General features: G+C 37.1%; 1 protein-coding gene across 1 annotated transcript in view; it reads left to right on the top strand.

Moving 5' to 3' along the window:
* Positions 1-15953, top strand: part of ITGA4 (integrin subunit alpha 4) — an 80339-nt gene that overhangs the window by 12015 nt on the left and 52371 nt on the right. The window contains exons 3-9 of the mRNA XM_080799801.1: positions 7935-8041; positions 8136-8265; positions 9993-10060; positions 11663-11792; positions 13300-13385; positions 14052-14114; positions 14210-14347. Coding sequence (XP_080655927.1) covers positions 7935-8041; positions 8136-8265; positions 9993-10060; positions 11663-11792; positions 13300-13385; positions 14052-14114; positions 14210-14347 — 722 coding nt within the window. The remainder of the gene's footprint in view (positions 1-7934; positions 8042-8135; positions 8266-9992; positions 10061-11662; positions 11793-13299; positions 13386-14051; positions 14115-14209; positions 14348-15953) is intronic.

The following is a 15953-nucleotide window of genomic DNA, read 5'->3' as shown; positions in this document are numbered from 1 at the left end:
CTTGTTGACTTGTAAAAGTTTTTTTGTATTCTTTAGAGCATCATTATTTTGTCTACAAATCATTGTCTAACATATTATCCCATCCTTTAAACTTTGGACAGGGACATGTCCTCTGACGTCTATAACTCCTCATCTCGGTCTGAGCCCACATTGAATAATGCCATAGAGTTCTGGACTGACTCTTACTTCTCTCATATACTTCATACCTCACATCTTCCTGACCTCCTCCAGCCTAGCTTGTAAATTTCCAAACCAAGCCCAGTGCTTCAATAATGACCACCTACTGTTAAGTGAGAGCAGGTTTTTCTAGAGTTTCTTTTTTTTCAGTTTACATTTTTGTATTGTTCTTGTTTCAAAGACACTCAAAATGGTATCCATCTATGAGTGATAGTTTTTCAAATGAATCCGTAAGTCCAAGAGATTAATTGAAAACCATGGAAATAAGAAATTTTCTTTCCTTGTTTTCTAGCATTGGAAATTGCTGTTATAAGAGTAGGTTATTATAGAAGTAGAGTTTATATAGGTTTATGAATAATGTCAATATTTGGATTCTTTCCCTGCCTCATAGGAAAAAGTACTAATAGCCATCATTGTGACATAGTATAGGGTGGTGGTTGACAGTGTCTACCTGAATCCTTCCTTCCCCACTTATTAGAGATGTAACTTTGGGCAAGATGCTTAACCTCCCTTTGTTTCAGCTTCTCCATCTGTGCAATTTGGATTATGATAATAATATCTGCTCATAGGAATGTAATGAAAATTAAATGAGTTAACATTTATGTTTACATGGTATTAAAAGTGTGCTTGGGTACATAGGAAACATGTAATAAATATTAGTTATTATTATGGGAGGAGAACCTGAACCTAGAATTAAGCTCACAAGTGACCTGGTTTTCTAGAATTTTGAGGCTTAGTGATGACTGAGGATCAACCCTGATTTATAAAATTGCAGCCCTAAAACTTGGCTCTTCTACTTGGGGACATCTACCTCTGTGTTTAACTCTTTCTGAATACAATCAAGTAAAATAAATAAAATGTATAAACTAAAAAAAGGATATTAAATAAAATGAAACAGAGGACTGACACCACCAGCTTTTTCAGGCCTACGATTCTGAGCTCTTTCTCACCTAGAGTGCGCATGGTTACTAACCATTATGAGATCTGGACTAGGAAGCCTGAGAATATGAAATGTAAATACATGTCTTTTTAGAAAGAAAAAACTTTGAGACTAATTTCTAATTTTGATGTTCACTTTGATCTTTGACTCCTTTGTGCTTATTTTGATATCTTGACTCCAGAGAAGCTGGAGGAAACAGTCCTGGAAGTTCAGTATTCTCACATCCCATGTCTTCTCCAAAACTTGCATTTTACTTTTCATGACCCAATATTATTGTTACTGCTGTTGTAATCATAAACATCACTGTTATCTTTCGAAAATATCACCACTGTGTTTTATTACGTATGTGGGAAAAGTACATCATTTAATGTAGTGAACATAATGGACTTAATAGTAATTAGAATTTGATAAGAAAAACTACAAGAAGGGGCCACTTGGCTGAAAGAGCTGAGGGCTGGCTGGCTAAATCTCGCAGCGCCGTGAGCGCCCTCTGCTGGTACAGTCTAAATCAGCACAACGTGGGGATGCTGTGGAGCAGAGGCATTCCCCATTTAATGAACACCTACTAGGTGCCAGGAAGTCTTGTAGCCACAAGGGCAAATTTTCTATGATTCTCATAACCCTGCAATGGTAGCTCTGATCATCTTCACAGTTAAATTGAATTTTCACTTTTAGTTGCATATGTTTTTCTAATATTCTGAATTTAAGTAGAGGAAGGAATTGTACAATTATTTGTACTCAGTAATTATTGTTTCTACAAATAAAAAATCCTAAATAAGAGACTCTTTATAGAACATGGAATAAAACAGTGTTCATCCATGTCTCAGAATTATTTAAGAAAAATCTGAGATATATAGGACTCATCTTTCAATGGAAAAGAACTTCAACTTAAAAAAAAGGAATTGGTCTTTTCCTGAAACTTAAAATTTCATCATGTTTTTGAAAGATCAGATAATATGTTAGATAGTATGTTATTGTAGTAGCTAGAAAGTCAGACAGAGAATGCCAGTCAAATGTCTGAGCCGATGGGGAACCCACAGCCCCATGACTCAGGCAGATAAACCAATGTCATTGCATCCAAAAGTCCCAGGCTTTCACCCACAAAATGTTTCACTCAAGCTGTCAGCAAGTTGTAGGAAGAAGGACTTGGAGTCTGATCTTTCCCCATGGGCCTTCCTCAGTGGTAATGCCAAAATACTAAGAACCGATCTAAATTGAGGAAAAGGGCAGGGCAAGAGAGGGACTCAGTAAGTGGCATCTTTCTTGAGCACTAGAAAGTTGACTGAACAGCCTGTGGGCAGATTTGTGATATTATGCACATTTTAGGGTGAAACGGAAGACTTAGAGAGTGAAATTGATTTCAGTTCATTCACGTCTCTGAAATACTTGTAGAGTTCTATTGTATGTGCAATAGAGTCATAGGAAGTAACAGAGATCTTTGATTTCTGACGAGTTTTTGATTTTTTTTATTCTGACCCTTTTCATTTATCAGCCCCCTGGATTCAAGGAAGTTACTTTACTTCCTTCAGATTTAATGGTCTCCTCTGGAAAATGGGATTGATAACAGTCCCCTGCTGCTGCTGTGAAAATTAAAAGACTTAAACGTGAATGATTAGGCCTGGCATTGATGGGCCACAAATATTTCACAGAGGAGGATGTATGACATGCCATATGTGCAGTTTAATCATGTTTATCTTAATCCTTAAAATAATAATAATGTCAACATCGACGAACATTTGCCTGCTTCCTCTGCTAGGCTCTGGCCCAAGCACTCCACGGGTATCTCATTTACTCCTCAAGATGCTCACAGAAACCCTCTGACGTAGGTACCTCCTGCGGGCCCCAGCTGATTCTCCATCTTAATTTGTCCTACTCCCAGATCACACTCTGCAAAGATCCTCAAACCTGCAAATGTTGTTTCCCTTCAGACCATCTGCTACTATCTTAAAACTAAAGAGAATAATATTTTGGAGAGGTAGAGACAAATAGTAGTGAAGGAAGAAGACCTCTCCAAAGCTTAAATCCCTGAGAATTTGGTGAAAAGTTCGCAGACCTATTCTCCTAAAGGATTTTTGTGACAGTCAATGGATTAGAGAATCCCTCCCTATATTTTGTTCCTGCCTGTTGTACATAACATCCCATTCTGTGCTGTGGACATGCTACAGTCAACAAAATAGTCCATCTGCCCTCATGGAGGGGACATTCAGGAGTGAACAGCTAGTCTTCCGTAGTGTCTGTCATATTTTGGCACTCACTCAGAGCGATGAAACTAAAACTGGTGATGTGTATAACAACCAAAAAAGGGTTGGAGAAGAATGGACCAAACTGAGTTTGTACGAGCAGCCTTTGTAGTCATCTGACAAAATGAACCGCTCATTCACATTTATAGACATGTGTACAGACTGATACAAAATCCATAGATGGAAATAAATCTTTTATTTTTTAAAAAAGGAATAAAAATAAAATAAAAAAGAAATAAAACAGAAATTTTAAAGAAGGAAAATGAAAAGTGGGCCTAATTTTTAAAATAAAGAATATGGTTTTATTTTTTATTTTTAATATCTACTGGGAAAATGCATTCAACTGTGCTAAGATTAGTTATTCTACTTGTACAAAAGCGTGGGAAATGATCACATGTTAATTTCTGCTGACCTCTTTTATGTTAAACCATGTAAAGTCCTTTTTCAATTATGAAGCTGATTTGATTTACTAAGAGTTTAGATTAGAAATGTATGAGCTGGATTGAAAACCAGATTACAAATCATTTCAGTGTGACATTTGGATAAAATATAAAGATAATCTGAGTTTATTTATGATGTCCTGTCAGGGAAATTCAAGAGAATTAACTTTCTCATGACAGTTCTAAAAATAATCATTTCTGACCACATTAGAAATACTGTATTTCCACATGAAGAAAGTTTGTCCAACATTTCATATCCTATTTTGATATCTAGCTGAAACCAAGGGGGACAAAAAAAAATTACAATTATTTTAAAAATGGAGTGTTTTCAAAGACGATGTAATATAGGAGAAGGCATAACCCTTTACATTGTAGAGCACACATTCAATTGCACATGGACACCTGTCGGGGGAGCTTTTCAGAAAATTCTTAGGTCTGGGTCTTAATCTGGACGCATCAAATATGTGGCTCCAGAAGTGGAGCCCAGGTGTCGGTACTTGTTCTAAACTCCCCCCAGGTGATCCTAATGTCCAGTTGCGGCTGAGAACCACGTTCTAGAGGCGCGACCTCGGGCAAGCAAGGTTAAGGGAAAGCTCTGAAGACGGCCCTGAGCAGGAGCTGATGATGCGAATGGTTTACCTCTCTGACAGGATTCTGCGAGCACTACAGAAGAAAAGGCTAAAAAGTTCCTTGAAATTAAGTAAAGCCCCAGAACAGCAGTGGTGAGTGACTACGAGGCCGTTCTTTGAACTAATCCTGTTTGGATCAGAGCTGAAAGTATCCGGGTATTACTGTCACTGTGGGGTGCTGCCTCTGCGGCAAAAGCATGTCAGGCAGTGGGCAGGAGAAACCCCTACTGTGTGTTTGAGCCCTTATCAGAGTTAGTTTTTATTCCTCACGTGGAAGAATAATTGTTTCATGACTTTGTGAAATTTCTTCATGCCCGTGCATTCTTCCTTTTGTGCACATCTTAGGACACAAAAGCACAAAGAGAAGAAACTTAGTCAAACCACAGTTGAAGCTTTGAGCTGTTTTTTAACTTACTGACCCTATTATCAGCACACATTTCTGGGCTGTGTGTTGAGGGGGGATAAGGGTGAACAAGGTGGAGTATTGGCCACGATGAATTAGGTTATTATTAAGTCCTAGAAGTAGGATAGTTGCAAGGAAAGGAATGTAGTTACGTTTGCCGTCACCAGAGAAATGGAGCCAGTAGGGTCGGTAGGTGGTAGGTGGGTAGATAGGAGATTTATTATAGGAATTGGTTCCATCCCTGAGGAGGCAAAGTCCCATGATCGGTAAGCTGAAGAACCAGGAAAGTGGACAATGTCATTCAGGTCCAAGGCCCAAGCAGCAGCTGGTGGGGAGGGAGGGGGTGATTGGTGTAAGCCCCAGAGGTCTGAGAGCTTTGCAGACGCAGACACGTAGAGAAAAACGCTAGAGCGAAGTGACCTTGAGAAAGTAGGAACTTGAGTGGTTTGGCTCTCCTGTATGAGACTCTGAGCAATGAAGATTCCCTGGTGTCACCTGGTGGGCCTGATGTGATGTGGAGTCATCTACGGCCCCAGAAAACTGCTTAACACTACGGTTTCTGTGGTTATCATTGTAAAATTTACAGCTGAAAGAGCTAAGAAACAGGCACTAACAATTGACATAAGAACTTTTTGGCCATTTTCATTGAGCAGTTTACGTGATCTTTTGTGGCTCTGTGTTTATTTGAACTCCAGGATGGCGTCTCTGGAACAGTAAATTTGTTTCTAAATATTGGGTATAATTGATGGTGTAATTGTGATGAAAGTGCCCATGAAATATGCCACATTTGAGGAGCACTGAGATGTTGTTTGTGACCTCCTTTTTCTCTTAACCTTAATTTTCCTCTTGCTCGGCTGCCTTAGTTAACCGAGGGACAATAATTTTAGAAGGACTTTGGTATTTTCCAAGAAGATATTTTACTGAAGTGTCTGTTGTGATAAGTAACAGGAATTTCACCTTTGGGTAGACAGTCTACCATTTATCCATTTTGACATTAGTAAAAAAATATTTAAATAACTGGCAGTCTCGGTGAAAAGTCCAAACTGAAAATGGCATCACAGTGAAAGTTAAAGTTTTGTGTTTGTCACTTCACTTTCCTTCCATCGTGTTGGCATCATGAAACCACAGTAACAGTTCTGTCAGACCTTCCCCACCCAGCACTGAGTTGTCTTTATCCCCTTCTTTGCTCTCCTTCTTCCTTTCTTTTTTCCCTTTCTTTAATTTTTTTAAAAGATTATTTATCTGAGAGAAGGAGGGAGAGAGCACAAGCGGGGGGAGAGGCAGGGAGAGGGAGAAGCAGGCTCCCTGCTGAACTGGAGCCCGGCACGGGACTTGATCGGAGGACTCTGAGATCATAACCTGAGCTGAAGGCAGCTGCTTAACCCACTGAGCCACCCAGGCACCCCCTTTGTTAATTTTAACAAAGAAGCCTTATGTTTCCATCTGGACCACCTTTTATCAAGGTTTGGGCTGCAGCGAACTCCCTTTTCATGCCAGGCTGACATTGCTTATCAACCCCAGCATTCTTTTTTTCAGACCTCTTTTTACTTGTTCTCAAGTCCAGTGCTCCCACCAGCTGCTACCAATAGGCGGAAGTAGTCCCTATTCTGTAAGAAATCTGGCCAGAAAAATCATATGCAGATTCTATTGTAATAAGGTCCCAGACCCTGAGGATATCCTGGGAGTAGTCTGGGCCTCACCTGGACCTACGGAGTCAGAATCTTCAGGGAAGACACTAGGAAACTTTGTTCAGTTCAGCTGTGTTGAAGCGTTTCACTGTTTGTCCTGAACAACATTTTGGAGAAAAAAAAATGTATAGACAAACATCTTTCTATTCCTCCTGGAAAACAAAATTCCTCCTGGAAAAACTACATGTCTCTAGAACATTTACTGCAACTAACATAACTTGCAAAATATCAGCCTAATGTACATAGGCATAAATGAGGAGTTTGCCCAGGAAGCTTTATCTAGAGGTCAAGGTTCTAGGAGACAGAGTGCCAAATGATTTAGAGAATGGTCACTATAAATGTATGATAACGTGGTACCAGTGACTGGTGTTCAAAATTAAGTAAACGAACCCGAGTTCTGCACCCTTAGCCAGGCAGCCTGATGCAAATGCAATTCCCTTTAGAATTAAGCTCAGGTGGAAGGGATCTGTCCCAGGGCAATTGAAGGGGGTGGGAATGAAGTCAGCAAAAGGATTCTGAGGGTACTACATCTTACTCTCCCCCAAAATCCCTTTTTAAAAATCACGTTAATGGGATCCCAGCTAGAAAGCAAAAAAGTCGCTCTAGCAAAAGAAAAAAAGTTACCTTTGGGAAGATCACTTTTCCTGGTATAGTTTAGAAGTGCTCTGTTGCCCAGCAGGAATACTGACATTTGGCTTTCTGGCTCTTCGTATTTGCCAAAATGCCTTCTCATGTGTTTTATTTACTACTGAAATAATCTGTTTTTTTCAGGTCTTTTTTATTTTGTTCAACATAGTCATAATAAACCATAGGGCAGTTTGTCTTAAATGCCAGGGATTATTAATATGCTAATTAGACACAGTGACTTTCCCTGTGCTCGTTATCACCTTCCAGCTTCTATAAACTGAGACTTAAGCACTGAGGGCCATATTGTTCTCATTTTCCCCCTAAAGTCTCAATCCAAGAAATGTCTTAAAAAGTGCTCGGGCAATGTTGCCTGTAATGCTGGACACATGATCAAAGCAAAGGTGCAAATTCTTTGCCACAGATGACACAGATGACACTGCAACTGCTTCTGCACAGCCGGTGTTGGGTTAAACTGGTCTCTTACCACCTCCTTCCCCTAACCCCACCCCCAGTCATGTTGGTCACCCATCTCCCCAGGATGTTACCTGCTAGAGGTCATTTCTACAAACACAAACCACCAGGTGTGAGAACCGTCCTGTTGCCCCGCATAACTCACCATTACCCCCATCCCATGTGCCAAGTAGGAGGTGACAGAGAAGGAGGCATCAAGGGCATTTTGTACATGGCTGAAGGAGAAAACTTGGGGATAAGCATGTTTATTATCTCTGCTGTCTTAGAATAACGTGGTTTCAAGATAACTAATGATACAATGTATTTTCAAATGCTGTAGGTAGCCCTAATGGAGAACCTTGTGGAAAGACTTGTCTGGAAGAAAGAGACAATCAGTGGCTGGGGGTCACGCTTTCCAGACAGCCGGGAGAAAATGGATCCCTCGTGGTAGGTTACTAGGGTTTGTCCACTGATAACACTGTGGATTCAGATATTCTGGGTGTGATGTTCATATCATTTGGTCTACTTTTGTTTTATTTAGACTTGTGGGCATAGATGGAAAAATATATTTTATATAAAGAATGAAAATAAGCTCCCTACGGGTGTTTGCTATGGAATGCCCTCTGATTTACGGACAGAACTAAGTAAAAGAATAGCTCCATGCTATCAAGGTAAGGAATCACTTTGATTTTAACGGGATCAAGAGAAACTGTGAATGCCTTTTTTTTTTTTTAATTTTCAGTTTTGCATGTACAGAGGATGGGGGATAGAACTTTAAAATAGCTGTATTCTTTTTAACTACTCAAGAGTATTTTCTTTTTTTACTCAATTGCTGTAGTAGTTGCAAAAAATGTGCTTTATGTTTTTAGGAATAGAAATTTGTCCAATTACATTTGAATAATTCTAGAATGTAGTTGATAATTATCCACTTTTACATTAAATATATTTTTAATTCTGTAAAAGTCTAATGCTCATCATATACCAAACACTTAAAATCATGAAATTATGATTGAAAATTTGAGATTGAAGTCTGACAAGAACGATGAGACCTGTTTAGATTTTTTGCTTTATCTTTAGCTTCCAAGAATATTCAAAGATTCAAATATAAGTGTAAACAAATCTTTCCCATTCACTGTGCCTTTTTTTCCTTTTAATTCACATGCATTCCTTGATAAGGGATTGGTATCTTAAGTTTGAAAAGATTTCCCATGAACGTTCTAAGCCATTAGGTAGCAGTAGTGTATGCAGAGAGCTAGGACATAAGCTAGGACATAATTTTTCCCATAAAGTGGGAAAAATTAGGGGTGAATGTCAACAGAGCATTAAAAACAAATCTGTAGCAGAACTAAAATTCCAAAAAATATGTCTTTGGAGAACTCAGAATTAAATATATATATATTCCATTTTCCACTTTTTTCTAACCAAAATGATTACTACAGTATCCAAAGAACATTTCTATTTTTTGACAAACTTTTGGCCATGTGTGCAAATTCATATGGGGATCCTCTGTAATATGTGATGTCTAAGAAAAGCTCATATAATATTTCTAATTTGCCTTTGAGTGTTAAGAATACAAAAGGTGAATTTTTAAATTCTTAATCGAAATAAGACTCAGTCTAGTGTTCTGTATGTTTATCATTCTCTTTTTCTTAATGGTTTGTATTTTATACTTTAAAACATTTTCAGAGTAGAATTTTTTTATTCATATATCCCCAGCCACATTCTACAAAAAAAATTCAAGATGAAATAAACTTAGAGCACCTAAAACAATGGGGAAATGTATTTAAAAAAAGAAAAAAGTCAGGGAAGATCTAAAAGGAGTGAAAAATCATGGCCAGGACTAGTATTTACAAATGACTTAACAGCTTGCTTAATTTTTCTGGTTAGCAAAACCAAAACAAAGATGTGGTCCTGATTCTTATTTTTATAGAGGTTGCTTAGGTCAGTTCCTCAGGAGAAGCAGGGCTTTGTCTTCCTAGTAAGTTCCAAAAGCACCCAGTGCATGAGGGCTTTGTAGTAGGAGACCCTCCATCTCCATGCAGATCTTAACTCCCTGTTACGTTCAGCTGGGCACAATTTAGGAAGCCTATTTTAAATGCAAACCTGGACTGGGAGCTACAAGTCCTACATCTATCTTAGATATGCACTTGACAGTGGTTTTGAGTGTATGCTGCATGTTCTTCCCATGAAAAAGAGGTAGAGGTCCATCTTTTTATTGCTGTTTTTGAGGGATATCTTTGAGGATTAATATGAAATATTTGTGATATTACATTGTATTAAAGTGATGATTTTAAAGATGAGGTAGTATAAAATATAGGATTTAGAAGATTAACAAAATTATGCAAATTTTGCCTATTTTTTCAATGAAATCCTGAGTTGTTTTTCTACTTCATTTTAGATTATGTGAAAAAATTTGGAGAAAACTTTGCATCATGTCAAGCTGGAATATCTAGTTTTTACACAGAGGTAATAGTCCAAAAAACAGCCTTTAAATGTTTACATATTGGATTTTGATTCTTAAGATTGAGGCTGTGATATTATGCTTTACAGTTAATAAAAATTGTCTCTTAAAATTGAGTGTGTTACAACTTAATTTTTACTACTCAGTATTCCACATATACTTTGAAACAATGTTAATATTTAAGATGACTATACCATGTAAGACCAACTAAAAGTCTACACTAAAGAATACTACCTGCATCAAGAACTGTTTTTATTGGGGCGCCTGGGTGGCTCAGTGGGTTAAAACCTCTGCCTTCGGCTTAGGTCATGATCTCAGGGTCCTGGGATTGAGCCCCATGTCAGGCTCTCTGCTCAGCAGGGAGCCTGCTTCCCTTCCTCTCTTTCTCTGCCTGCCTCTCTGCCTACTTGTGATCTCTGTCAAATAAAAAAAATCTTTGGGGAAAAAAAAAGAAATGAAGTTTAAAAAAATTTGTTTTTATTATGTTCAATTAACCCACATGTAAGTACATCATTAGATTTTGATGTAGTGTTCAATGATTCATTAGTTGCATATAACACCCAGTGCTCATCATTTGATGGGAATCAAAAGTAGCTATTGTTATTTGCTTTAACTTAGATGTTTAAAATTTCTATCCAGATATGTTACTTTTAATTACTAGTTGAGGGAGAAAAGCATATGAATCTACATCTTTCATTTAAATTATTAGAAATAAGAGATTTAAAAATTTATTGTCTTAAGTTAGACATATTCACAAGCTCTATTTTTCTCTAACACTCAAAGATATACAATCAAATATCATAGTTGTATCCAACCCCCAAATCTCCCAGTTTCCCTTCAAAACCCATTAAGAATTTAGGACTGTTTTCTGAATCTGTGGTCAAGCTGTATCAAGCCTTGGGTCAACAATTTCCGTAAATATTATTTACTATGTTTTTTAAGAAAAAGACTTTATTTAAATTGACCTTTATAAGAGTTCAGTATTGTTTAGGAAATGTAGAAATATGTTAAATATGTTTGGTTGCTAAAAGCTTTAATATTTCGCTGAATATATATGTTCATTCTAACTTTCCTTTTGTTTCCTTTTCCTAAATTTGGGTTTATCACCAAATATGCCCCCAAACTCCACTGGATTTCTTTTTTTCTAAGCTAACATTGTTAAGAAAATGTCAATGGCTCTTTGCAAATAGCAATAAATTAAGCCCACTTTTTACTCTTTGGCAACATGTGATTCTCTCCATAATAAACACTAATGAATTACCCAGATACCATTCACTTTAACAGAAACCACATTGCCTGTCTCCTAAAAGTTTAGTCTAGTATTCCACGATTCTTGCTTCAATTTTAAAGTCCACTGCTAAGTGACTGAAGTGAGAGTTTCTTTTCTGAAATTGTGCTTGTAGGCGAAAATATGTTAACTGACTTCTTTTGGCTTTTTTCAGATATGTCTTTAAATTAATCAAATTTCAGGTTTTAGAAATGTATTATAAAAATATTCTCATCTCTGTTTACTTAAAATGTATATCTGGAGGAGGTTTTGGGTGGATTAAACTTTGAATTGATGATAAATTGTTTTTTATTTTTTGTTTTCTGTTTTTGTCTTATAGGACTTAATTGTGATGGGAGCCCCAGGATCATCTTATTGGACCGGCTCTCTTTTTGTCTACAATATAACTACAAATAAATACAAGGCTTTTTTAGACACAAATAATCAAGTTAAATTTGGAAGTTACTTAGGTACTGTAAAATTGACAAACTCTAATCATCTCAGTCTTACAGATACAAGTTTCCCTTGTGATTACTAATCTCTTCAAAAGATCAAACTAGCCAGTAGCAATTAAAAAGTTCAGTAACTATTGCTTTAGGGATATAATCTATGAAACTTAATACTTTACATATGTAAATTACAATCATTACTATGTAGTTAGACTAGAATTCCTGCTTTAGTTTACTCTTGCAAGCTTGTATCTTTATGCAGTCAACTTGTTACTGTGAAGGTTGCATCTGTTGAGTGCTTACCATATCCCAGGAACTTGTGTAAGCACTCTGCATGCGTTCATTTAATCATGTATGAGTAAGTGTAGTTTCTTAAAGGGCCAAGTGAAAGTCAGCGGGGCTGTCGACAGCATTCTAGACAATGGGTAACATTATGAAGCATGCGGATCTAAAAACAGCTCATTGACCTTCGCCTCATAAGTTCTTAGAATATTTCCCAGAGTTTATTCTTATCTTCTTTCCCTCCTCTTCCTCCTCCTCCCCTCCATTTCCTCCTCCTCCTGTGCAATAGGCCACTTCAGAGTCTGTATTTCTATAGAAACGCAAGATTTTCCTGTATAATTAATTCCTCTGTTACAGTGAAAGGGATGTTTTTCCTATAGCTTCTTAGGAAATACAGATTTGTTTAAGTGGCTTGCTTTGAATGTAAGCAGCCTATACCCAGAAATGATTACAATAAGAAAAAGCAGTATTTTTCCCATTCATACAGTAAGGATTCATTTTCAAACAGAGGGAATTCATTTATAATTCAACATTTACTTGTTTATGGTTGAGGGATATCTGGAAGTGTTATAAGAAATGTAATTTGGGGGTGTCTGAGTGGCTCAATCGGTTAAGCATCCAACTCTTAGTTTCAGCTCAGGTCATGATCTCAGTGTCCTGGGATCAAGCCCCACTTTGGGCTCTGCACTCAGCGGGGAGTCTGCTTTAGGATTTCTCTCCCTCTCTCTCTGCCCCTCCTCCTGTGCGTGCTTGCTCTCTCAAATCTTAAAAAAAAAAAAAAGTGACTTGGTATTATGCCTTTTGTCATATAATAAAATATTTTACCTTTTGTGTCATAATGCAGTTTTGTTACAGTAAGATTTCATGGAGAAAAAGTTGAAATTTAGGAAGTTCTTTTACTTACAGTTTAAAATGTTCTATTTTAGATACCCAAAATATTTGGGTTGTAATCCTAGAAGCTAGCCTTTCTTGGCACTATATAGAGACTAACCAAATGTAAAAGTGCTGTCTTTAATTTCTAGGACTTGGACATGTAAGCCATGAGCCTAGTTTCATAACACATAATAATTGCTTAAAGCATAGACTAAATGACCAGTTTTGAATATTGCTAAGCTAAATATTCTTAAAACTGTTTAGTGTAGTCATTTGGAGTTCAGTCTCAATTACTCCTATGAATGGATTTGTGATGATATAGTTTGCCCATTGCAAATGATAATTCTCCTACTTTTCTCCACTTTATTTGAAGGATACTCAGTAGGAGCTGGTCATTTTCGGAGTCCGCATACAACTGAAGTAGTTGGAGGAGCCCCTCAACATGAACAGATTGGTAAAGTAAGAATTACATTTTTACCTTTATTTCTACACCAAGTTTCAACAGGATTGCTGGAGAGATAAGATAATAAAGGAGGAACTGCCAAAATGGTAAGAAGTGAAAGCTAGACAGGGTGAGCTGTGCTCTGCATTTTGTGGTGAAATTGCTTTCAGATAAAAATCTATTTGAAGAGCTCTAAGGAGAAATTCTACAAGTCAAATGAGGCTTTTCTTTCTTAGGAGTAAAGTGTCCCTGAAATAAAATGATCTCAAGATATCCAGGGAATGTCTTAACTGGTTCACGTGTTTATAGATGATGGCATATTGAGACAGCTGCATGTTTGGGGGTTCAGACCAGAGAAGATGTTATTTCTGGTTCTGGTTTTTGTTATGTTATTGTGTAGACATTACTAAACTTTTCTGAGCCTTACTTTGAAAAGTGAGGCAAACAACACTTGCTGTGCCTTTGGGGATCGATACCATCATTTTGGAGAAGACAGTTTGGCAAAGAAGTCCTGTTAATGTGAATGCGCTCCCCCTAAACCTTTTGAATCCCTCTGAAAAGGATTTTCAGAAGTCCATTTGAACTGTTAACACATTATGAAAATTGATGTTTTGATCCCCTGAAGAATTTTTTTTGTAATGTAATAGCAGTCTGAGTTTTTCTAATTCCTTTCCCAATTGCAGGCGTACATATTCAGCATCGATGCAAAAGAACTAAATATCTTGCATGAAGTGAAAGGAAAAAAGGTAATGCCTCCACCTTCGGTATCACTGAGGGCTTTTGTGAATAACCCTGCATGTTTTTTCCGCCTTTGACTGGATCTGGTTTTGTTCTCGGGCAGCTTGGCTCTTACTTTGGAGCTTCTGTGTGTGCTGTGGACCTCAACGCAGATGGCTTCTCAGACCTACTGGTGGGAGCGCCCATGCAGAGCGTCATCAGGGAGGAAGGCAGAGTGTTCGTGTACGTCAACTCTGGCTCGGTGAGTCTGGTCGTTCACCAGCTGGAGGCTGTTGAGGGGATTACGAGAGAAACCGAAGCTCTTCTTCTTCGAGAGTTCTGCATCTAGATTCTTAGGCTAATTTTACTGATGAAAGTAAAAACTCTGGTATTGTACTAAATGCTCTAAAAACGTAACATGCTGGAGGATGGGAAGCTATTGATATTCCAGAAGCAGGAGATGAATTGTTCTGATTTTTTTCTACTCACATCTTGTCCTTCAAATAGTTGAAGTTTCTTGTAGTTTTATTATGATCCAAGTCTAATTTGAAAGAATGATTTTCATATGTCCCTCAAAATATGGATTTATTATTGGTTCTGTCGTGAATGTCTTTAATTAAAAATATTACCAGAAGAAGATAAAGTATGAAATGCTTTTTATTGACTTGAAAACAGTAAGAAACAAGATGTGTTTTGATAAAATGTTAGTTTGCACGATTTTTGTAGATGATATTGCTAATAAGAATATAAAATGGGCATAATTTATTCCAAAGTAGATATAAGAGTTGTAGAAATGGTTAATTACTGCTTACAGTTGAGGTTTAAATTATGGGGGAATATTGTGGAGTGGAAGCTGACCACTTCACAATTCAGTTTAAAGAGTTTGGCTGACCTTATCTTGCCAGTCTATCTTCTTGGCATTAAATCAAAACAAAGAATTGATAGGGCCTTAATGGGGTCGTCTTGGTCTGTTCCTTTAATTTAAGAGTAAGAAGGGATTTGTGAGAAAATTGTGTCATTTCTTAAGGCACAGGATTTTTAATCAGGATACAACAAAGTAAAATCTGTTTCAAGAAGGTATTTGTAATCTTAATGGGTTTAGAGCATTTAATAAGTTCCTATATTAAGCATCAGACTAAACATTGTACAATTCAAAAGAGAAATACTGTCTTATAAAGCTAAGAGATTTTCAAAGTTCCAAATATAGAGCAGCAAAGTTATGTATGAACTGGGATTTCTATAGACTGTGTTTAAACTTAAATTTAGTAGTAAAGTCATACCATTTACAAAGTGATCATTCATATGTCCTTAATAGCAATATTAGGTTTACTTTTTTTTTTTTACATAGACATTTCACATTTCCCTATCCATAAATGGTATTCTTATATATTCTGCATACTTTTCCTTCTCTTTGTAAAGTGTTTCCATAAAGCTTAGTTATAAAGTATCATATACACCTAAAATAGGGAGATATATGATCTTTTTTTCTCATCGAAATCCTAAGCAATTCTAACAAGAAAAGACAGATTAAAGTGTATCTCTTTTGTTTAAAGGGCAAGTAAAGAGAGCCCTACCCATTAGTCTACCCTCTTGTTCTTTGCTCATGCCTACCCTGAGCCACCACTGTTGAACCACAGGGTAATTTCATAATTGACTTTAGCTTTTAACACCTCTGACATAGGTGACCTTTGTTCCCTTCTAACTTTCTATTTGTTAACTCTCTAAAATGGCACTAACCATTACCTAGCATTATATTACCTATTTATTCATCTGGTTTGATATTGTCTGTTCTTCTAATGGAGTATAGATACCATGTGGAGAGGAATCTTCCATCTTGTTTACTGCTGTTTCTTTAGGGTATCAAAGAG

The sequence above is a fragment of the Martes martes genome (genome assembly GCF_963455335.1).
Source record: "Martes martes genome assembly, chromosome: 3".
Lineage (NCBI taxonomy): Eukaryota > Metazoa > Chordata > Mammalia > Carnivora > Mustelidae > Martes > Martes martes.
The sequence above is the reverse complement of the archived record's forward strand: the minus strand, read 5'-3'. Positions and strand labels throughout refer to the sequence as shown.